This window comes from Mastomys coucha, unplaced genomic scaffold (assembly GCF_008632895.1).
Source record: "Mastomys coucha isolate ucsf_1 unplaced genomic scaffold, UCSF_Mcou_1 pScaffold14, whole genome shotgun sequence".
Lineage (NCBI taxonomy): Eukaryota > Metazoa > Chordata > Mammalia > Rodentia > Muridae > Mastomys > Mastomys coucha.
This window is the reverse complement of record NW_022196896.1, coordinates 101,125,458-101,147,836: the sequence shown is the minus strand read 5'-3', so window position 1 is coordinate 101,147,836 and position 22,379 is coordinate 101,125,458. Positions and strand designations below refer to the sequence as shown.

Sequence of the window (22,379 nt, the reverse complement as noted above, 5' to 3'; positions counted from 1 at the left end):
TCTCTCTTTCTGTCTCTCCCCCTCCTATCTCTCTCTTCCACTCCTTAATCTCTCTCCTCTCTTCCTTCCCTAGGTCTGGTTTGATGCCCAGGAGACCAGGTCCTGCAGGGGAACTGCTTTCTCAGGGCAATCCCACTCGCTCCTCTCCTGCTGCCCAGGGTCTCCCTCGGCCTGCAGGGGGTGGGAATGGAGCTGGGGTGGGCTCCCCACTGTCCTCTCTGCAGGCTGAGCTGTTGCATCCTCTCTTGGAGCATCTGCTAATGCCCCCACAGCCTCCACACCCTGCTCTGACCTATGAACCTGCACTGCTACAGCCTTACCTCCTCCACCAGGTGAGCCTTCCACCCTGGCGATGCGCCAACCCCAGTACCCAGCCCCGATTCTGTTCTTACCCACATCTCTGTTTTCCCACAGTTTAGCTCCCGAGATGGCTCTCGGGGCTCAGAGAGCTCCTCTGGGGTTGTTGGTGTTGGCCACCTGCCCAAGGCTGAAGGTCCTGCACTCTTCAGCAGAAGTGTCCCCAAAGCCATTTTGGGGACTCACTCTGGACACTCCTTTAGAGACCTTACTGGTCCCTCGCCTGCTCAGCTTTTCCAGGATTCAGGGCTGCTCTACATGGCCCAAGAGTTGCCAGTGCCTGGCAGGGCCCGGGCACCAAGGTTGCCAGAGGAAGGGGGCAGCAGCCGGGCAGAGGACTCTTCAGAGGGCCATGAGGAGGAAGCACTACGGGGTCGTGGAGAGAAGTCCCCTTCCCAAGCAGCACAACCAGGTAAGTGTCCTCACCAGCTACCTCTCCATCCTGATGGGGGGAGGGGGCATCTATCTCTCTGTCTTGGTGGGGGGAGGGGGCATCTATCTCTCTGTATTGGTGGGGGAGGGGCATCTAACTCTCTGTCTTGGTGGAGGAGGGATCATCTACCTCTCTGTCTTGGTGGGGGGAGGGGGCATCTACCTCTCCTTCTGCCAGGGATCTCAGCATCTACCTCTCTGAGGGGACCCTTCCTGGCTGTCTTTGAAGATGTTCACTTATTAGTTTATTCAGATTACATATATATATATATACATACATATCTGTGTGTATATATGTGTATATATGTATATGTGTGTACACATATATATGTACATATGTATATATATATTAAGATTTATTTATTTCATGTATGTGAGTACACTGCACTGTCTTCAGACACCAGAAGAGGGCATCAGATCCCCATTACAGATGGTTGTGAGCCACCATGTGGTTGCTAGGATTTGAACTCAGGACCTCTGGAAGAGCAGTCAGTGCTCTTGACCACTGAGCCATCTCTCCAGCCCTCAGTTATATTTTTATTTTATTTTTAAGACAAGGCCTTGCCATTATCCCAGGTTATCCTTTTTTTAGCTCAGGCTGGACTCACACCTGCTGCAACCTTCTCTTGTCTCAGACTCCTGAGTTCTGAAATTACAAGTGCGAAATCACCACAACTGGTATTCTGACTTTTATTCACACACTCAGCTGTCTACTGATGAGCTGACCCACACAGGCCCTAGCTTCGATGTGGGGACAGAGGGGTGTGCACCTGGCACATCTCAAGGATGATCAAGGTCTGGGAATGGGCATCAGTGTCCCAGTGTTTGAAAGGAATTCAAAATACGCTTGCCCCGCCCCAACCACCTATCAGCATTGCATCTGTCTTCCACCATTGGCCCTAAGCTCCATATCTGGCCCCCAGCAGATGTGAGTCTGCAGAAATTGGCTGCTGTACTGGCAGGCTTCGGAGTAGAGCTGCGTCAGCGTCAGCTGACCCCGGAGCAGCTCTCTACCCTCTTGACACAGCTGCAGTCGCTGCCCAAGGGCACAGGGAGAAATCTCGGTGAGTGTCCCCCAGGGAGGCCAGCAACTCCATCTCCACAGGGTTTATTGTAGGGGAGAGTGTTTGGGGTTTTCTTCTTCTTGATATGGGGTCTTGCTGTAGTCTAGGATGATTTGCAAACTCATGATCCTGCCTCTACCTCCAGAGTGTAGATTATAGGCATGGTCCAGCATGCCTGGCTGAAAAGAGACTTCTTTTGAGGACAGGGAGCAAGAGGGTAAGCAGGTGAGGTGAAGCATTAGACCAGGAAAGGACTAGAGAGTGGGAAGCTCGAGGAGATGGTGAGTGGGAGCCTAGGCGCAGGGAACAGCATCCGAGGCTATTAATAGGACAGGGGTCACACAGATAGAACAGGTTCAAGAGCTCTGGGTCCTTTCTCACCTTGGTCTTGACTTTCTTTCCCAAGACTGTTGCTCTTTGTATCTCTACAGGAGGGGCTGTAAATGTCGGAGGAGCTGATGTGAAGAAAGTGAGTTCCCAGCACCTCACTGCCTCATAACACACACACACACCACTTTGTTGTGAGATCATGGCTCAGAATCTATTCTCTGGTCCCTCACTTTAAGGTTCAGAAACTTCACATAATCACCTGTGGCCTCACTTCAAGTCAACAGGACTAGAAGAAGCCAGAATCCTTAATCCACTCCTCTTTTTACCACAATCCATTCAGACTCCCATGATTCCTACAGTGGGGGCTTTGGTGGAGGTTCCATCCTGCTGTAGCTAGATGAGCTTTGTTTCTCTGTTTTAGGTGTAAGCTTCTAACAGATTGCCACAGAACAAAAGCCTAAAAAAAAAATTGCCTTTCTGTTTATCTTTCTCGATTATGAGGCTCAGTCCCCACCCCGTGCTGCCCCTGCCCTACTCCAGCCCCATTCTGTGATTTACAGACCATATTTCACTCACTAAATCCTATATTCCGCCATTCATACATTTGATTCACATTCCATGGATGCACTCTCTGTTACCCATTGTGTGGGCTTTGGGGGTAAAAAGCTAAACCATTCTTATATTCCACTGTAAAGAGTTTAGAGCCCAAAGTGTGACCGTCCCTTCCCCCCAGTCCTTCCACTCTAGAGGTCACACCTGCATCCTCTCTCATAACAGACAATACAAGAACAAATGCAGAGAGGAGACACAGCAGAAGCTCTGCCCCCCACGCCCTCACTTCCTGGACACCCCACTGCCAGCCCCATCTCCAGTGAAGTTCAGCAGGTGCTGAGTCCTAGTTTCCCTCAACCTCCCCACACATCCAGCCCTCTGGGCACCTCCTCTGTCCTTCTGGAGAAGAAAAGTCCCTTGGGCCAGAGCCAGCCCACAGTGGCGGGACAGCCATCAGCTCGACCATCAGCGGAGGAGTATGGCTATATAGTCACTGACCAGAAGTGAGTGATGCATCCTGGGAAAGCCTTCCAGTCCCTGTGGGATTGGGTTAGCTTGTCTTTCAGAGAGCAAGAATCCAGCTCTATTTAAAAAGAGTGGGGCGGGGTGACAGGGAGTGTAGTTCTAAACCTCTTGAGATGGCCTGTCTCAAAAGAGTGCCTGAGAATCACCACTCCCCTCTCTCTGTCCACTCCCCTCCTGCAGACCCCTGAGTTTGGTGGCTGGAGTGAAGTTGCTGGAGATCCTGGCTGAGCATGTACATATGTCCTCTGGCAGCTTTATCAACATTAGGTGGGGCTGCCATTTTGGTGGGATAGTGCGGGAGTAGTGGGGGGGGGAGGGGTGTAGCCTGAGTGAGGTGGCATTGAACGGTCTAGGGAAGAAGGGAAGACAGCTCTGGGGTCAGAGACCTCCCAACTTGTCAAAGCAGGAGAGCCACGTGTAGGCCTGCTGAATCTGCCTGTCATTAGCCACACTCATGGGAATCCCTGATCCATCGTGCCGACTTCTTTATTTAGAATCTGGAGTCTTGGGTGGGTAAGGGAGTGACATATTTCCTATTTGGCAGTGTGGTGGGACCAGCTGTCACCTTCCGAATCCGGCACAATGAGCAGAACCTGTCTTTGGCAGATGTGACCCAGCAAGCTGGTAAATAGCACCCTATCCTCGAGCCCCCGCTCAGCATGACCCCAGCCTTGATCCCCAGGCCTGTGCTGATGCTCCACTAAGCGATTTCCAGCCCACATGAGGCTGAAAAGAGCCTGGCTTGCACCCTACCTGCAGGACTGGTGAAGACTGAACTGGAAGCGCAGACGGGGCTCCAGATTTTGCAGACGGGGGTGGGACAGGTAAGCACTAATTGTAGAATCCGTCAAAGCCCTTGTAGGTCTGACTCTGCGCTCAAGAGAGGAGGCAAGAACAAGAACTTAAAGGGTTGAAAGTTCATGGGGCTCACCAGCCGCCTTTCCCGTGCAGCCCGTCTCTGTGTAGTCCTCATTTTGACCAGCAGATGGCGCACCGGCGCTTTCCTGAAGGACCATTCTTAAAGCGATTCCATCATTTTCCGACCGCGTCTCCTTTTTTCTGTTTCTATGGAAATCCTTCTGGTGGGATCACCCAAAGTCTCTGGCTCTTGAATTGGTCCAATGTAGATTGGGAAGGAAGCTGTATGCCCTTCTCTGCCTGTTACCTTCATTCCCCTGCCTTCACAGCTTTGTCCCTAGAGGTGGCCTAAGTAGGTGTCAAGGCCCAGTCTCCCCTGCCACCATGCCTCTGATTCTGGCTTTGTTTCCACAGAGGGAGGAAGCAGCTGCAGTCCTTCCCCGACAAGCCCATGGCGCATCTCCCATGCGCTCAGTGCTGCTTACTCTGGTGGCCCTGGCAGGTGTCGCTGGGCTGCTAGTGGCTTTGGCAGTGGCCCTGTGTATGCGCCATCATTCGAGACAGCGGGATAAGGAGCGCCTGGCAGCACTGGGGCCGGAGGGGGCCCACGGTGACACTACTTTTGAGTACCAGGTGTGAAGCTATGGAGGGAAGGACCTACAAGGGTCTTGAGAGACCCAGTCTTGTGTGGAGTAAGGATGTGGGCAGAATAAGGTCCTGTCTGGGTAAAGGCCGGAAAGGTCCTGGAAGGGGTGTTGGGACATACTTTTTAAATGACTGGGCTGGGAATAGTTGGCTCTGGAGATGCTTCCCAGGAAAATGATTCTGGGATTCTACTTTGTGGTATCTGAGGCTGTCATATGCACCGAGGCAGAAAAGAATGATGTCGAGAGACAGATCTTACTCGTCCCATTGATCAGAGACAAGCCTAAGGCTCCAGAGTGGAATCCGAGGCTTGCTTTGGAGCACTGGGAACTGAACTCTGCATGCTGGGCATGCGCTGAACCTGCAGGACCTCTAAGCTCCAGCCTGTGGCTTAGAAACCTTTGTAGAGGGGTTCTAAGGAGCCCCAGGCTCACCCAATCCTTCCTCTGCAGGACCTGTGTCGCCAGCACATGGCCACAAAGTCCCTGTTTAACCGGGCGGAGGGTCAGCAAGAGCCTTCTAGGGTGAGCAGTGTGTCCTCGCAGTTCAGTGATGCGGCCCAGGCCAGCCCCAGTTCCCACAGCAGCACGCCATCCTGGTGCGAGGAGCCTGCCCAGGCCAACATGGACATCTCCACAGGACATATGATTCTGGTCAGTAAAGGGCCTAAAGTGGGGAGGGAACAGGACAGTAGGAGAGGCAGTACGGGCGGTGTGGGCCAGAGCCAGGCTGTGGTGCCCCTACAGGCATACATGGAGGATCACCTTCGGAACCGGGACCGCTTGGCCAAGGAGTGGCAGGCCCTGTGCGCCTACCAAGCAGAGCCAAACACCTGTGCCACCGCACAGGATGAGGGCAACATCAAGAAGAACCGCCATCCTGACTTTCTACCCTGTAAGTGACCCGTGGGGACAGCCTGGCCCTACTCTGCTAGGAGCAATTGGAGGCTGGGGGCGGGGGAGGGTGGTGCTGGGCTCCTGGTTAGGGCTGGATGGCAGAGCCCTGGTGCCAGAAGGTCATTTGTGAGTTCTGTGCAGATGACCATGCCCGAATCAAGCTGAAAGTGGAGAGCAGCCCTTCTCGGAGTGATTACATCAACGCCAGCCCCATAGTGAGTGATTCCCACCCTCACTCTGCTCGTGTGCACTGCTCCTCTTTATTCCTCCTCTTTATCCCATCCCTGGTAGTCATCTCTTACTCCAGCCAAGCCCTGAAACTGTAGAGCCCATGTCCTCGAGCTTAGGCTTCTCCGCCTCACCTGCACCCTGGCCCACTTTTGATCAAGCCTCACTCCAAGCTGGCCCTTCTCATTCTGGCTCATGACATATCCTCTCTGCCCTTAGATCGAGCATGACCCTCGGATGCCGGCCTACATAGCCACACAGGGACCGCTGTCCCACACCATCGCAGACTTCTGGCAGGTGCACGCTTAGAGGGGGCTTTTCTCAGAACCAGAGGCCCCTGAAGCCAGCCAGGATTAGGGAGGCTAGAGGGCCGCTTACCTGGATCTCTGTCCTTAGATGGTGTGGGAGAGTGGCTGCACTGTCATCGTTATGCTGACCCCGTTGGTGGAGGATGGTGTCAAACAGTGTGACCGCTACTGGCCGGATGAAGGATCTTCCCTCTACCATGTTTATGAGGTTAGAGTACCCAACAGTATGGGGTGGATGGTGGCTTTTTAAATACAAATGGGTATATGTATAGGTGCATACACACACACACACACCATATACATGAAAGCTTGTGTATTCTGTCTAGCACCAAGAAGCATTTGTAGGGACTTTGATAAAACTCAGAGCCATGCGTATGTAAAACAGGGAAAATAAATATCCAAAGACTGAAATTACCGCCTTTAACCTCCTGAAATATTTAGCATTTGCACTGCTTGGGAGCAGATAGGTGGGGACCGGAACGGAGCGCGTGCGCACCTGCGCTCAGACCCTACCGGTACCTACAGGTGAACCTGGTGTCGGAGCACATCTGGTGCGAGGACTTCCTGGTGCGGAGCTTCTACCTTAAGAACGTGCAGACCCAGGAGACGCGCACGCTCACTCAGTTCCACTTCCTCAGCTGGCCGGCAGAGGGCACTCCGGCATCCACTCGGCCGTTGCTGGACTTCCGCAGGTGAGCGAGCTGCCAGCTGCCACCCATCAGCTCTTCCTGGGGGGCCAAGGTCCGGCCTGGAGCCTCGCCCTTGATCTCTGTCCCTCCCACCAGCCTCTTATCCCCAAACCAGTACTGGCAGTTTGGCCGTCCCATCCTAACCTGGTGCCCTTTCTCACACAGCCACTCCACCTTCTGGCTCCTTTACCGGCTTCCCTGGAGGCGGGGGTTCCCCTGGCTAGTTCCCCTCTCTTCTCCTTCTGCTGGACCGTGCTTTGTCTCCTGCCTTGCCCTTCTGGCCCTCAGTCCTGTGCTGGCTTGTTCTTTCACTCTCCCCTGTCCAACCCCCATCCTCGTCTTTCTTACTGTCTTTTTTGGCTCTTCTTTTTTTTTTTTTAATATCTTCCCCCCCCCCTCCTTTCTTTTCCTCTTCTCTCGAATCTCCATATCTCCCCACCCCTTCTGTCTTCATTTCTCACTCTACACCTCTCCTTTCTGTCTCTCCCTCTCCCCCTTAGTCTCACGGCTGCCAGCATCATTTATTTATTTTTATGATCTCTGCTGATATTCTCACTTAAGTTGAACAGCCACAAAAGTGGTCATTGGCAGGTATGGCAACAGGCAGACAGGTTGGTTGAGAAGAGACTAGCCTGAAGGCTGCCTGGAGAACTGGGCCAGGAATTTTGAAAGAGACCAAGATTATCCTACAGGAAGTTCATGGGCTGAGGGGTGGGGTAGGGGGGTCAGTTTTGGTGGTGGGAGGAAAGGTGCTGAAGCAGAAGCTAGCGGAGGGACCTAACCTGTTGTAACACAAAGACCCAGCCAGGCACCCAGCATCCCTTGCCATTCCACACACACAGGTGGCAGAGAAGCCTCTATACTGAAACCTTCTGTTGCTCTGTCTTGTGCCAAGCTGGCCTGGGTCTCCAGTGCCAGGTGGAGGGGCAAGAGTTGAGGTGGGGACCTTGGTAGTTTCTGAACTCCAGGATAACAGTGATTTCTGAGTACCCTGCAGCCTGAGGCATATTTTGAAAGTCATGTCAGAGTATTAAATTATTTCCACTTTTCCCCACATTTCAGAATACCTCGTCAGCAGAGATGGCACACACCTGTAATTCCAGTTGTGTAGGAGGCTGAGGCAGGAGATCTGCAAGTCCATGGCCAATTTGAGCAGCTTAGTTAGACCCTGTCCCATTAATAAATAGTGAAAAGGGGCTAGGGACATAACTCATGGTTGAGAACTTTCCAAGCATGCATAAGACCCTGGGTTCAGTCCTTACTACTGAATAATAAGTAGTAATGTTAATATTTTTAAATTATACATTTTTAAAGATTTGAGTAGACTGTCGCTCTCTTCAGACATACCATTCAGAAGAGGGCATCAGATACCATTACAGATGGTTGTGAGCCACCATGTGATTTCTAGGAATTGAACTCAGGACCTCTGGAAGAGCAGTTGGTGCTCTTATCTGCTGAGTCATCTCTCCAGCCCCCCTTCATAGAGATGGATAGATAGATAGATAGATAGATAGATAGATAGATAGATAGATAGACATATATATGTATATATGTGAAATTCTCCCTTCCCTTTTATTAAAAATGGATTATTTTATTATACAATATATCTTGATTACAGTTTCCCCTCCCTTTACTCCTCCCAATTCCTCGACACTTAAGTAAACGTTTGGTTGGGTTCGGTGACAGACTGTGGATGTGGCCTTGGCTTGACCCCAAATCTTCAAAAAAAGAAAAATACTAGAAAAGTCCCTGATAGAGTCATTGTAGAGTCACTGTGTGGATTTTTTTTTTTTAAGGCCACACAAGTAAGCTAAACAATTGCTGGGGCTTACAGCAGAATTACATAAATTTATCTGGCATGTGACAGCTAGAACTAAGTAATTGTTGCTGGTGAATGCATTTTGATGACCTGATACCAGGGCTGGTATGAACCAAGGGCCTGGGTAGAAAAGGCATGGCTTCCATGGTGGTGGAGTAGGAGGCCTGGAAGTTACAGAATGCCTTGGATCAGAACCACTGGCTCTTACTCCATCCTTACTACCACTTATGGAGAGCCCGTGACATGCAAGGTCTTTACGATATCTTACGGCATTTCATAAGAATCCTGACAAACGGCTCCTGTTAACATCTCCCATTTCACCAGTATGGGAGCTGAGAAGTTAAATCTGTTATTCCAGTTGACAGCTTGGGCACGTGGCTCCCAAGTGATAGATCAAGCTCAGTGCCACCCACATCAACTATGGTCCTTTGCCACCAGCCCTGAACCTTCTCTCCAACTCTCACACTGCTCTGTGCTTGCCACAAGGTGGGAGAGTAAGAAAGCCAGCGTGCGGTCACACGATGCTGTGTGATTGACGTTCTCCTTCTTTCCGGCTGATGGTCTCTGGCCTTCACACCCACCTCTCATTGCAGGAAAGTGAACAAGTGCTATAGAGGCCGCTCCTGCCCCATCATAGTGCACTGCAGGTGGGTAAGGACCTACCACAGAAGCCCCAGGCTGGGGTCTTCCTCCTTCTATCCTTCTCTCTGGTCCTTTTCCTTGAGCACAAACAGTAAGCACATGGCCTGTCTGCCTCTTGATGTTGGTGAGCAACAGACAGGAGCCAAATCTGGCATGCCCTGTCTTTAATGAGTTAAAAATAGACACACACACATGCACACACGCACACACACGAGCACCGGGAAGAATGTCAGCTCACAGAGCTGGAACTGTTTACTCTGAACAAAGCCTGACTCCAGGCTGTAGAGGGCCGTTCCTATTCTGTCCTGCTGCCTCCACTGAACACAGAGCCATAGCTATCCTTTCTAGTTGTCCCCCTGCCTGGGGCCATTGCCAGAACTCACAGGCCTGCTACTTGGGGCCTCTGTTGTCTTACCCATGACTCACTAACATTCTTCTCAGGCCAACTCGAATAATCAGCCAATGTCCCCACCCCAACCCCCATGCCTGCTCCCTTCCTGCCTCGTCAGGGCTAAGCCTGTCTGTCACCATCTCCTATTGCAGTGACGGTGCAGGGAGGACAGGCACCTACATCCTTATTGACATGGTCCTGAATCGCATGGCGAAAGGTAAGGTCCTGTCCCCATAGGACCCACAACCCCTGGTTCCTCCTGGCTCCCCAGCGCCCAATGGGCCTGAGAACCCACTGGGAAACATGTGGCCCCATCTCCAACCTTTGCAAAGGATGCCCAGGATGTCTGGGACATGTTCTCCTCTGGATGCCCTCTTAAACATCCCTTACTCCACCCCTATCCCCAGGAGTGAAGGAGATTGATATCGCTGCCACCCTCGAGCATGTCCGTGACCAGCGGCCTGGCCTCGTCCGTTCTAAGGTGACAGTGGTTCCCTGACAATCCCTACTTGGTTCTCTTTCCAAGTACTCTCTTCATGACCACCATGAAGACACCAACAGCAGTCTGCCCCTCCCACATCCCCCAGGAAGACTCCCCTCTTTCCAGATGCCCAGCACCCTGCACCCCTGCAGTGTCCCCTGGGGCAGAGGCAAAGGCTAGGTTTCCCCTGACCCTTCTCCACTGTCCTTGCACAGGACCAGTTTGAGTTTGCGCTGACAGCCGTGGCGGAGGAGGTGAATGCCATCCTCAAGGCCCTGCCCCAGTGAGCCCCCTGGGCACCTCAGTGGGCATCCCGGCCTCTGCTCCTTCTGCCTGTGTGAACATCTGTGCACCTACTCTTCAGCCCCCCACCCATCTGCCACCTTGGTCCGACTTGGGCATGGGTGCCCTTCCCAAACCAGTGTGGAAGGGAGTCAGGAGGGATGGGGTAGGCCTGCCCTGCTTTATCCATGCTAGAACCAAGGTATCCCGTGGGAAACAGACAGCGGGCAAAGGGAGGAGTGGACACCGGCAGCAAGTGTGCCCGAGCCCCATCCTGCCTGAGTCTCTGTCTCCCTCTCCGGATGTGTACCTCCCCACTCCCAGCAGCCTACTGCGTATAGACAAAGCAGAACAAGAAGGCCCCAGCTCCCCCGACCCTGCTACCACTGGCCTGCCACCTTGTCCCTGCTCAACCTTCTCCCTCTAGCACAAGGGAACATTTCTAGAAAAATCTACTTTTGTATCGATGTGAATAAAATTAGTGTGTTGTCTGTGCAGCTGCAACATGGATGCCTTTGAGGCTCTGTCTGTCAAGCTTCCGGGCTCCCATGTTGCCTGCCCTGTCTCCCTGGAGACACAAAGCTGAGGGCCAGGGGTAACACTGGCTGTCCTTGGTTTGAAAAGTTGTGCCTAGCCGGGCAGTGGTGGCGCACACCTTTAATCCCAGCACTTGGGAGGCAGAGGCAGGTGGATTTCTGAGTTCGAGGCCAGCCTGGTCTACAGAGTGAGTTCCAGGACAGCCAGGGCTACACAGAGAAACCCTTTCTCAAAAAGCCAAAAAAAAAAAAAAAAAAAAAAAAAAAAAAAAAATGTGCCCAATGATGTGGCTTCTAGGTGGCTGGCAGGTTTCAAGGTACCATGCATGGATTAGTTATCTTGATAAAACCATGATCAATGATGCCTCGTGTACAAAGAGAATGCAGCATCGCCCTTGCTAGCCCAGGCTGTGAAACTTGTATGTCATGGAGTCAGGACTCAAGCCTGGGCAGCCATTCTTCCTAAAGACTTCCCTCCCGGTTCTTAAGCTGCTCTGTGCCCTTCAGCCTCAGGAATGACATTTGGGTCACACAGGACTGAACTCGGGGCTGTGGAAATCATCTACCCACTGACTGCCACATCTCAGACTATAGATGCCACAGCCAATTCTTCCAGTGAGGTGCTGGGGCAGGCCACCTGGGGGCAACACACTTTCCCCTTCCCCAGCCTCTCTGCCCTTTCCCCTTAAGGTGGTCCTTGTGTTCCTCCCCCAGGAGCCCTCAGACAGTGATTCCAGACACACACACACACACACACACACACACACACACACACAAACTGAGATGAAACCCTGGGTCCATCTGGACCTGGGGCTACTACCTGATGCTGGAGTTCAAATGAAATTCTAAATGCTGGGGTGAGGAACAATGCCCGTCCTACTGACTGCTCTGCTGAAGCTCAGCTCCAGTGGTCTACAAGTGGGCAAAGCACCATTTCTGGCAGGCCCAGCAGATGCTCGGGATGGGGGCTTGGAATTCTCCCTAGGGGGTGGTTGCTGCTATAGCTTCCAGAAGTCTGCTGGGCCCTTGACTCCAGATTGTGAAGTTGACCGTGGATTCTGGGCTGAGGGAGCCAGGGCTACGTCCTCTTGCAGAACAGCACAAAGATGCTGATCTTGTGGTTAGAGACAGAAAGTGGGGAAGAGTTCCTAGTTCCTTCGTCCCTGGGCCTGGACACTGGGGAGGGTGGCATTCCGCATGCTCCTGGATCACATCCCCTGGAGGGGCTTACTCTAGGGCCCTTGGGTGCTGTTTAAAATCATCAGGTGTCATCATCTGAGTCACATGCTTCCAGTCAAGTCATAACTTAGTGTGGCTCTGGCTGTGCTGCAGAGAACCAGGAAGTAGGTTCCCTTATAAGAGGAGCCTCAAGATGAAGCTAATTGTGGGGACCCTGGAGAGGAGGGCCAATAACTATAAGCATTTTTTTTTTCTGTCATTACATGACACATTTGGGGAGGACAACCTGGTCGAAGTTTGTGCCTCCAACCATTTGGCATGAAGGAAGGCAGAAGGCCCAAAGTGTCATCTAGTAGTTCCGTGTGTGTGTGTGTGTGTGTGTGTGTGTGTGTGTGTGTCTCGAGCCATCATGGAAAGGAAGAACACAGGGCACCAAGCTCTCAAAACTCAGCTTTATTTGCCTCCATTTCCCCTCAGTCTGAGCTCAGCTCATCTGGCTTTGATGGGTCTCAGAGGCTCAGTGTTAACAGAGGTCAGCCACAGCCTGCTCTACCAATCCCCTTGCTGGCCTTGGGCTCCCCAGGCAGGAGGACAGGTGGCACATGGAGGATGAATTGATGATAAGAAAGAATGGGCAGCAAGGTCAGAGGTCAAAGAAAGCCATTCAAGCAATATGTCCAACACTCCCTCCGCATGCCAATCCTTGCCATACACGCTCCAGCCAAGGCAGCCTCCTCTCCCACGTTCTGCCAGCCCCACAGCCATCCAGGACTGTGCCCTACCTACTCAGTCCACTGCCCCATTAGCTTATTCCTTGGACCCCCAGGTTGCCCAAGGGAAAACAGCCTCTCTCAGAAGCTACAGGAATCTACTCACTCCAACCTGGGTCTAGCAAGAAGTGCCATAGGAACTTAGGTTCTGGTCATCTACAATTCTCACCACCCCTGTCTGCCAGGGATAAATGACAAGATCTCCCCATTCAGAGAGAGGCAGACTGGCCAGGGTTGGAACTACATATCCCAAGAAGCTCAGCTCTTCCCCTGGGATAAGAGTTGTAAGAACTGAGGCCAGGGTACATTGCACTCTGGGACTTGTAGTCCGTAAAAGACAGCGCTAAGCACCCAGGGAAGAGCGTTCAGAGGCTAAGACTACAGGTGCCTCCCACTCAGTCCCCACCCACCACCCCAGCCCCCAGCTCTACACTCAGCATAAATGAGGGAGAGGAATGTAGTGTTCCCTCCTAGCACATTGGGGAGGGCGCTGTCCTGTTGGAACTGCAGCAATTCTGTATCCAGGATATCCAGCTCAGAACACATCTGGGGAGAGAGCAGGGGTGGGTGATAGGAGAGAGGGTCAGCTGCAAGCAGATGGAGGATGGAGCCAAGCATGCACTTCTAGGCCAGCCCTGTGGCCGACCCCTGAGCTCTGTTGTGTGACTGTGACCGGGCAGGTAGTACAAAGGCAGCCCCCACCTAGGCCTCCCTCTGGGTCACCCTGGCCCTATCCCACCTCTCCAAGGATAGCCAGCCTCACCTCTGCCTAGTCCTATGGCCAGGGCAGGCTGAGGCAGCAAGAAGAAGGGAAGAGGAGTTGACTCTGGTTGAGGCTCTGGAGGGCTGAGAGGCTTCCACCCTACCTAGCTAGCCTCCCCAGAAGATCTTATGGACCCACTGGCCCCAGCATCTTCCTGGGCTTCAAAGAAAAGGAGAAGGGAGACCTAGCCAAGCAGCAATGAAAGCAAGCGTTGCGGCTGAAGGGCAGGCATTGCAGAGAGAGGAGTAGGAGGAAGGCAGCACCAGAGGGGGTGGGGGGTGGGAAACGTGATGGTGAACGAGAGCTCAGTTCTACACAGAAACCAGGAGGGCTGCAGCTGGCCAAGGACAGCAGAGGCTCCGCTTGCTCGGCCTGCGCTGTCCCCTGGGGGAAGTTGCCAACTGGAGCTCAGAGCATGACAGGCCAAGTCCTCCTTCCCTGACAGCGTCAGCAACATAAATGGCAGAAAAAGACTTGGGCACAAAAGGCCTACCCCAAACCCACGAATGCCCTTCAGCAGTGTCTGATCCCACCAGTGCCTCTGAGCTCCACAGGCACTGATGACCCCCCCACCCCCAATCCTGGGCTTTACCCAGGGACCTATCAGCCCTGGATAGAGTACAACAAACCCCTGTCCATGCTCCAGGATGGTGGGCCTGGAAGGGAAACGTGTGGAGGGGCAGAGTTTGGAATCCTGCGGCTCGGGCCACACTATTCTGTACTCCTGACAGTGAGCTGGACTCTTGAGTCGGGACCTGAATCAGTCCAGGTTTGGCCTGGTTCTCAGAGAATGAGGCAGCGAGAAGCCTTCTCCTCTGAGGGGCTGAGTTTGGCTGCCTCGCCCCTCACCCCCTTATGTGTGCCCCCCATATCAAGGTCTCGGTGCTGGGCCTTGGGCTGCCCATGCTGTCGTTGCTGTGCCCCCCGCCCACCTGCTGGCTTCTGCCCAGCTGCTTCCATCTCTGACAGGCTGTAAGCCATGGCAAGCTGCAGGTCCTCATCCTCAGAAATGTCGTGGTCAGGGGGACGAGAGAGCGAGGTCGGCCGGACCTGCATGACCCCCAACCCGGGGGCAACTGAAGGTTGCTGCTCACGACGGCTCAGCTCCAAGCCTAGTGCCAGGTCATCTGGGACACCTGCAAGAGTCACAACCACTATCAGGTTCCAACCCCAAGCTAGAACATCATGTGGGACCACTCACAGCCTCTCTCTGGAACTGACAGCCATGTATTAGGTTACAAAGTTATCCAGCACAGTATTCAGCCTCCCTGTGCCTCCCTTGTCTATGACACAGGAGTGAGGAGACTGTCTACTCATGCAGAGGTTCCAATGACTAAATATAACTCGTGTAAAGTACTTGTTAGAGTGCTCAGCGCCGGCATGCAAATGGCTAGCCATCATGACTAAGTTTGATTCCTGGGCTGGCACAAGAAGCCTAGCATGCACAAGGCTCTGTCTCATACTCTAGTACCTGATTTTGATTCCTGGCTTCATTTATCCCTTTTGTTTGGTAAGTAGTAGTCTTAAGCCAGAGGTTACTTGAAAGTGAGGGCCATTTAAACTTGCTTTAGCTCGGGCCCCTCAAAGAAATACTGGGTAAATATGCCTGGCAGTGGTGGCATACACCTTTAATCCCAGCACACTTGGGACACAGAGGCAGGGGGGTATCTTTGGGAGTTCCAGGCCAGCCTAGTTGACAGAGTGAGCTCCTGGACAGCCAAGGCTACACAGAGAAACGCTGTCTCAAAAAAAAAACAAAACAAAGCAAAACAAAACAAAACAAAACAAACCCAAAAAACTACCACCACCAAAAACTGGATAAATAGGAGCTACACAGCTTTCCTTCTCTGTTATGCAAGAAAACAGGAGGACTTCAGAGATGGCTCAGAGTTCAGCCCTAAGTTCAGAACCCCGGCAACAATGAGAAAAGTGGTGTGTGGCAGAGCACACCTATATAGTTCCAGTGCTGGAAAAGCAGAGACAGGAGGGCCCCTGGGACTCACTGGCCAGCCAGGTAAGCTCAATCAGTGAGAGACTCTGTCCCAAAAATTAGAGGGAGAGATGGCTCAGCAGTTGAGAGCACTGACTGCTCTTCCAGAGGTCCTGAGTTTAATTCCCAGCAACCACATGGTGGCTCACAACCATCTATAATAGGATCTAATACCCTCTTCTGGTGTGTCTGAAAAACAGCTACAGCATACTCATATAAATATAATAAATGAATCTTTAAAAAAAATAAAGTAGAGAAGACAGAGGACATGAAGGGGAGAGAGGGATATGGCAGGTGGGATCAGGGAGAAGTTGGAGTGTGAAGGTGGAGCACGAGTCTGATCAAAATACTACATCGTGTTCTTATACGAAATCCTCGCAAAGTAAATAATGGCTGGGGCTTGGCAGTTAAGAGCAGGGACTGCTCCCCTGGAGGACCCACGTTCAGTTCCCAGAATCCACAGTAAGAGGCTCATAACTGCCTGTAACTTCATCTCCAAGGAGACCTGGAGGTGCCTTGGACCTGTTAGCACCTGCACAGACACAAGCACTTAGGCACACACATACATATGAAACTAGACATCATCAAAAACCTTAACAATTATGTATAGGTGTAGGTAGGTAGGTAGGTAGGTAGGTAGATAATAGATGGTTGATAGACAGACATTGACCTTTGGCCACCACAGGTGCGTTCATGGGTTCATGGGTACATGCAGAGTGTACATCACACACACACACACATACCGAGAGAGAGAGGGGGGGGAGGGAGAAGGAGAGAGAGAGAGGGAGAAGGAGAGACAGAAGGAAAGAAGGAAGGAAGGAAGGGAGGGGGGGAGGAAGGAAGGAAAAGGAAAAGGAAAGGGAAGAAAACCTTCACAACTTCACAATGGCACTGTGGACAAGCATGTCTTTTACAAAGAGTAAAGTGCAGGCTCAGGCTATAGCTTGAAGGGAGAGAGTTTGCCCAGCATGCCTAAGGCTCTGGGTTCAATGCTCACTATCATACACACAGAGTGAAGAGCCTTGCAACCAAGGCGTCCCACTAACGATACAGTCTGAGACCCTTCTTCTCTGCTCACCTCACCCGAGAAGAGAAGTCGGGAGGAGGCGTCACTCACCGTTGATTGACACTGACTTCAGTTGTCCATCCTCTTCCACTTCTACCCTCTCCTGCCCGTTCTCCATGATTCTGTGGATGACGGCACAGTTCAGTCAATGAGCAGACCTCTGAATGGTCCAGCGGTCAGGAGCAAGACTCCATGTTCACACAGCACTTGCTTTTGTGCCTCCTCCGCAACCCCTCCATCTGAATGGCCCCAGGAGAGCTCACCTGCGTGTGGTGATGCGACGGCCTTGGACAAAGGTGGTGGACGTAGAAACAGAGCGGAAAGCACCAGCCCCAGGGCTGAAGGAGAACGATGAGGAGGAGAAATCTGGCATTGGGACAGATGAAGCAGAGAGGAGGTGATGAGAGAGAGACTGTGGGCTACTTACTACAGTCATTGAAAGGAAGCTTGGGGACCTCACTCAGACCTGCCCAAGCTAGCCAAAACAAAACCAATTCCCAGGATTCCAAGACTCAGGATTTGCAAAAAAAAATGGACAGGGACAATGCTTACCAGAGTTTCCAGGAATGGAGGAAGAGAAAGTGAAGAAAGGGCCCGTGAGTCGGGGACCCTGGTTCTGAAGATCCGAGAAGACACCCAAGTCATCTGCAAGAAGATTAGTCATTGGTGAAGAGCTTGCCTCCAAAACGTGTGCGCCTTAAGGCCTAGAAATCAAGCTGATAAGCAACCTGGTACTTTTGATGTCTCCTGTTTTGGGTTGTGTAAATTTACAAAGTGTTTTAAGATTATTATTTTGTTTTGCTTTTTAGATGTATTTATTTACTCTGTGTATGTGAGCACACTGTCCCTCTCTTCAGACATACCAGAAGGAGGCAGCAGATCCCATCACAGATGGTTGTGAGCCAACATGTGGTTGCTGGAAATTGAACATAAAACCTCTGGAAGAAGGAGCAGTCAGCGTTCTTAACCACTGAGCTATCTCTCCAGCCCCTAATTTACAATTTTTTTAAACTTTTGTTTGAAAAGGGGTCTCGGTATCAGTAGCTCAGACTAGCCTCAAACTTATTAGATAAAGATGACCCTGAAGCCCTGATCTTGGGCCTCCATCTCCCAAGTCTAAAGTTCTTTTGGGGTTTTGAGACAGGTTCTCACTGCATAGCTCTGGCTGGCCTGGAAATTGCTATGAAGAGCAGGCTAGCCCTGAACTCAAGAGTGCCCCTGCCTCCTGAGCACAGGGATTAAAAGTGTGCACCACCATGGCCAGAGCTCAGTGCTGAGTTTTTTACAGGCATGTGCAACCATGTTTGTTGAAGGAGTCTTTTAATCAACAGATTTACCTCCGAGTTCTGTTTTGTGGTGCTGGAGACAGAAATCAGTGCCTTGCCCATGCTGGACAGGCCTCTACCAACCACTGAACTCCTTCCTAGCCACCCAGCTGTGCCAATTACTTCTGAGAGTCTAAGCTAACGACTATGCTTCCATTTTCTTATCTGGAAACAGGGATTAAAACAGCTCACCTCAGCTGTGCAGTGGTGGAACACGCCTTTAATCCCAGCATTTGGGAGGCAGAGGCAGGCGGATTTCTGAGTTCAAGGCCAGCCTGGTCTACAGAGTGAGTTTCAGGACAGCCTGGGCTATATAGAGAAATCTTGTTTTGAAACCATACACACACACACACACACACACACACACACACACACACACACACACACACACACAAAAACAGCTCACTTCCCCCTCCCAAAAATCAGCTCACCTCTCAGGGTTACAAGAGGCTTTAAGGGGTGTAGAACTCTTGGCATATGCTACTCATTAAACAACAACAACAAAAAAAGGTGTCTGTTGTTACGTGTGATGCGGCTGCAGCGGTCACATGATGCTTTTGAGTCTTGCTCCACTGGTGGCTGTTGTGGAGGCTTAACAATGTGTTCTTGTTGTCCTTTAATAAGGCCAGTCTGTGAAGTGTCACTGGTGTGTCACGTGAGTCCTGCCACGTGTCAGGTTCTGTCCCAGCTTTCTCTGGGACTCACGCCTACAACCTCAAATCTTCTGTCTGTGAAATTCCAGTTCTGTCTCCTGCTCTAGCCTGAGAGAGTCCTCAGAGGACAGGCTGGAGGAGGGAGTCAAGCAACCCTGAGTTTACGTACCAAAGAGCTCCGAAAAAGGGTCTCCATTCCCGAAGAACTCCCGGAAGACTTCCTCGGGGCTACGGAAGGTAAATGTGAAGCCAGGCCCCATACCACCGGTTTCCGATCGAGAAGGACCACTTCCTGGAGGAGAGTCAGGATGAGGAGGGGGCTTAGTGTGTACATACGGCCCTGAGCCAGGTGATCCCACCTAAGGCATGGCCAGGAACCTTAGAAAGAGCATGCTCTGCAAGAATTGGCCTGCCCCTCCCTCCCTGACCCACTTCCATCCTGGGACACCCCCACCACTCCACCTACCTGCCCCCGTCAGCCCTTCCCGGCCATAGCGGTCATAGATCTCCCGTTTGTGCTCTAGAAGAAGAGACCTGGTCATTCCTCCCCTTAGGATAGTTATCTCCCCTCCTGGGCTAGGACAAGTGTCAGAAAATGCAACTTGGGAGATGGCAGGGTATCCCAGGGAGCTTGATTTCAGCAGCTGGCTCATGACTATAACAGACACACTCATAGCAGCCACGCCAAGCCATCGGGAGAATTTAAAGGAGATAACTCACCAAACTGCCTAGCACAGTAGGCAAGAAACATAAGCTAGGGGCTGAGGTTGGGCTCAGTGGCAGAGACCCTGGGTTCAACACCCAGCTCCACACAAATAAGTAAGTAAACGTCAGCTAATTAAACCATATTAGTATTAATAGGCTTACCCTAACAGAGCCACTTCCACAGAGACTAACTAGGACCACAACAAAAGCATGTACCACCCTTCCCTGGTACAGCAGTTCTCCTTTGGAATACCCACCTCAGTGTGTAACCTGTCTCTGCACATAGCTGGCTACTGTCAGTCTTCTCTGACCAGCATATGATAGACAGACTGCAGGATGAGGACGGGGCCTGCTGGCCCTCCACTGTCTCCCTAGTACCCCGAAACACCTGGCACAGTATGTTTAGGGGATGTTTTTGGTGTTTTGAGACAGGGTCTCGTTCTGTATCCAGGCTGTCTTCAACCTCTCCGTACCCATCTTACCTCAGCCTCCTCAGTGCTGAGGCGGCAGGTGTGAACCACCGCCCACGTCTAAGGAATACATTTTTAAAGATACTGTTCATATAGCCCAGGATGGTCTTGAGTTTCATATGTGGACTTTCAATCCCCCTGCTTCCACCTCCCATTGCTAGGATTACAGGCATGGACCACCATGCCTAGTTTATGTGGGGCTAGGCATCATACCAGGGCCTTGTGTGTGTTACCAGAGCACTCTACAAACAAAGCCACAGCCTCAGCTATTGGCTGTTGTTTTGAAGTTCGTTCACTTATTGAAACAGGACCTTTGACCTTAAGATCCTCCTGCCTTACCTCCTGAGTGCTGGAATTATAGCCATGTCTAGTCAGAATGTTTTCTGAATGAATGAATGACCTGGGTCTGGAATTACGGCTTGATAGTAGAACATTTTGCTTTAACATGCACAATGCCCCTAGGTACACTCTTAAGCACAGAGAACAAAATTCACCTGTCAGACTTGGATTCATAGTCTAGCTCAAGAAATGGGCATAAATTAGGGCTGGAGAGATGGCTCGGTGGTTCAGAGCACTGACTGCTCTTCCTGAGGTTCTGAGTTCAATTCCCAGCAACCACATGGTGGCTCATAGCCATCTGTAATGGGATCCGATGCACTCTTCTGGTATGTGTCTAAAGACAGCTACAGGGTACTTGTATAAATAAAAATAAATAAATCTTAAAAAAAAAAAAGAAGTGAGCAAGTTATCTCATTTCTCTCAGCCTCAATTTACCAGCCTATAAAATGGGGGTGATACGCCTGCCTGGCAAGAGGCTGTGACCTTCCCTGATCAGGACCCAAACTGCTTTCCAGACCTTAGGAGACAGACACAACTTGTCCCATAGGAGGAGGCAATTAAACACTGTCCAAGATAAACTCATGAAGGAAACAAGGGACGGAGGGTTGGCTTTAGGGAAGAATAAGATGGGTGAATGGAAGCAGGGCATATGCTGGTCCCTGCAGGACCCCAAGCCTTACTGTCAGATAGTACTTCATAGGCCTCTGCCACCTCCTTAAATTTTTTTTCAGCAAACTCTTTATTATCCGGGTTCTTGTCTGGGTGCCACTGCAGAGCCTTCTTTCGGTACCTGCAGAGATTGAGTGCAGAGGGAGAGTCAGGGGACTGATGCAGGCTCTTCCCACCTAACTACCCTTTCACTGCCCCATCCCAGAATACCCCACGACTGTAGCCATGTATTCAGGGGTTTCTCTCCCTGCGGTGTGCCAGGGATATGAGTAAATAGGACAGTCCCTGCCCTAAGCCCTCTCTCGGGGTTCGTTCGATAGAGCTATCTATAGCCACAGAGGGAGAGGGGACACTGGCCTGTCTCATAGAGCCTGGGCATTTTAGCCCTGCAACCTGGGCAAGCCCACATGTAGGAGCTGGAGGAAAGGGGAACTGGGTGTAGAGCGGGCCCTAAAGAAGGTCAGCTCTTCTTCCCTGGCTGGATTTGGTCTTCATACTTTCTCAAGGGTCTTCCTTCCTCCCTTCGGCCAGCCCTCCGAAAGGGCCCCTGACACTCAGGGGGGCGGGGAACAAGGGTCAGACAGAGCCTTTCGGTAACACAGCCGAGGCAGGCACTTACGCCTTCTTGATGTCATCAGGGGACGCACTCCGCGGTACGTCTAGAATCTCGTAGTAGGATGCCATGGCAACTCAGCCGTCAGACGGCCCTCCTCCAGGCTGCGGGAGAGAAGGGGTCAGAGGCCGACGGAGGCACCGCAGCTCCCTGCGGCCGCAACCCCCTGGCCGGCAGGAGACGCTCGCTCGCTGCGAGGTGGAATCCGGCCGGGGAGCCACGCCTGCGGCCGGTGACTAGGCTCCTTCGCAGCCTTTATCTGGTCCCTCAGGCCGGTGCCCAGGGCTATCTCACGGCAGGAGTGGGGAGCCCTACCCAAACCCCCTAACTCCAGTAACCCGATCTGAGCCCCGAAACCTGACCCGGCTGGGGCCGCACCTCCTCTGCCCGGAGTCCCGCCCCTGCCCCCCGCGGGGGAACCGCCTAGCACCCGCTGCCCGGCTCGCGGCCGCTGCGTACAACGCGCCAGGCTGGGTTGTGTGCGCAAGCATGCGTCAGCGCCCTGGAAACTACTAGAGACTCAGAGAAGGCCGGCTCGGCCGGTCACACGAGGGGGCGGGGGTGGGGGGGGGCGGTGGAGCTGCAGGGGCTGCTGGGAGATGGGGGCGGAGCCGTTTATTTTAGTTTTGCACCCAGGCGACGTCATTCCCAGGTGGGACTTAGGAGGCTGAAGTCGGCTACATCCTTCCAGCCATGACGCAGTCTCTCAAACCCAGGCAAAGAGGCGGTCCGCAAGCTAGGTGTGGGTCCCCTGTTCTTCTGTCGCTGGCCTCCTAAACGCGCTTCATGGTCCCTGAGTACT

General features: G+C 52.2%; 2 protein-coding genes and 1 pseudogene across 13 annotated transcripts in view; 2 read left to right on the top strand and 1 right to left on the bottom strand.

Moving 5' to 3' along the window:
• The window catches only part of Ptprn (protein tyrosine phosphatase receptor type N), a 16,754-nt gene extending 5,751 nt beyond the window's left edge, over positions 1-11,003 (top strand). Inside the window, exons 5-23 of one of the 3 annotated variants that reach the window (XM_031368068.1) lie at positions 74-332; positions 415-769; positions 1,713-1,853; positions 2,285-2,322; positions 2,961-3,238; positions 3,441-3,527; positions 3,805-3,884; positions 4,020-4,084; positions 4,533-4,751; positions 5,216-5,416; positions 5,510-5,657; positions 5,801-5,874; positions 6,107-6,184; positions 6,284-6,403; positions 6,721-6,887; positions 9,297-9,350; positions 9,889-9,953; positions 10,144-10,217; positions 10,433-11,003. In XM_031368068.1, the coding sequence (XP_031223928.1) occupies positions 74-332; positions 415-769; positions 1,713-1,853; positions 2,285-2,322; positions 2,961-3,238; positions 3,441-3,527; positions 3,805-3,884; positions 4,020-4,084; positions 4,533-4,751; positions 5,216-5,416; positions 5,510-5,657; positions 5,801-5,874; positions 6,107-6,184; positions 6,284-6,403; positions 6,721-6,887; positions 9,297-9,350; positions 9,889-9,953; positions 10,144-10,217; positions 10,433-10,504 (2,575 nt within the window). In that variant the 3' untranslated portion in view covers positions 10,505-11,003. The remainder of the gene's footprint in view (positions 1-73; positions 333-414; positions 770-1,712; positions 1,854-2,284; positions 2,323-2,960; positions 3,239-3,440; positions 3,528-3,804; positions 3,885-4,019; positions 4,085-4,532; positions 4,752-5,215; positions 5,417-5,509; positions 5,658-5,800; positions 5,875-6,106; positions 6,185-6,283; positions 6,404-6,720; positions 6,888-9,296; positions 9,351-9,888; positions 9,954-10,143; positions 10,218-10,432) is intronic. The other 2 variants (XM_031368071.1, XM_031368070.1) reach the window with 2 other exon arrangements.
• A 1,649-nt stretch (positions 11,004-12,652) lies between these two features.
• On the bottom strand, positions 12,653-22,143 carry Dnajb2 (DnaJ heat shock protein family (Hsp40) member B2). Of its 10 annotated transcripts, XM_031368064.1 has the most exons (12): positions 21,956-22,143; positions 21,584-21,681; positions 20,976-21,085; positions 19,248-19,301; positions 18,951-19,073; positions 17,356-17,448; positions 17,067-17,169; positions 16,855-16,925; positions 14,680-14,883; positions 13,748-13,775; positions 13,515-13,530; positions 12,653-12,828 (listed from the first exon to the last, which is right to left on the bottom strand). In XM_031368064.1, the coding sequence occupies exons 2-12, from the start codon at positions 21,646-21,648 to the stop codon at positions 12,748-12,750; spliced, it is 948 nt and encodes a 315-aa protein (XP_031223924.1). In that variant the 5' UTR covers positions 21,649-21,681; positions 21,956-22,143; the 3' UTR covers positions 12,653-12,747. The 10 variants fall into 10 exon arrangements, 9 of the variants coding, with proteins under 9 accessions (XP_031223924.1, XP_031223926.1, XP_031223927.1 ...); XR_004117940.1 differs by lacking the exon at positions 12,653-12,828 and having other exon boundaries at positions 13,434-13,530; positions 13,748-13,906; XM_031368066.1 differs by lacking the exon at positions 13,748-13,775 and having other exon boundaries at positions 12,653-13,530.
• The window catches only part of LOC116089468, a 17,354-nt pseudogene continuing 16,621 nt past the window's right edge, over positions 21,647-22,379 (top strand).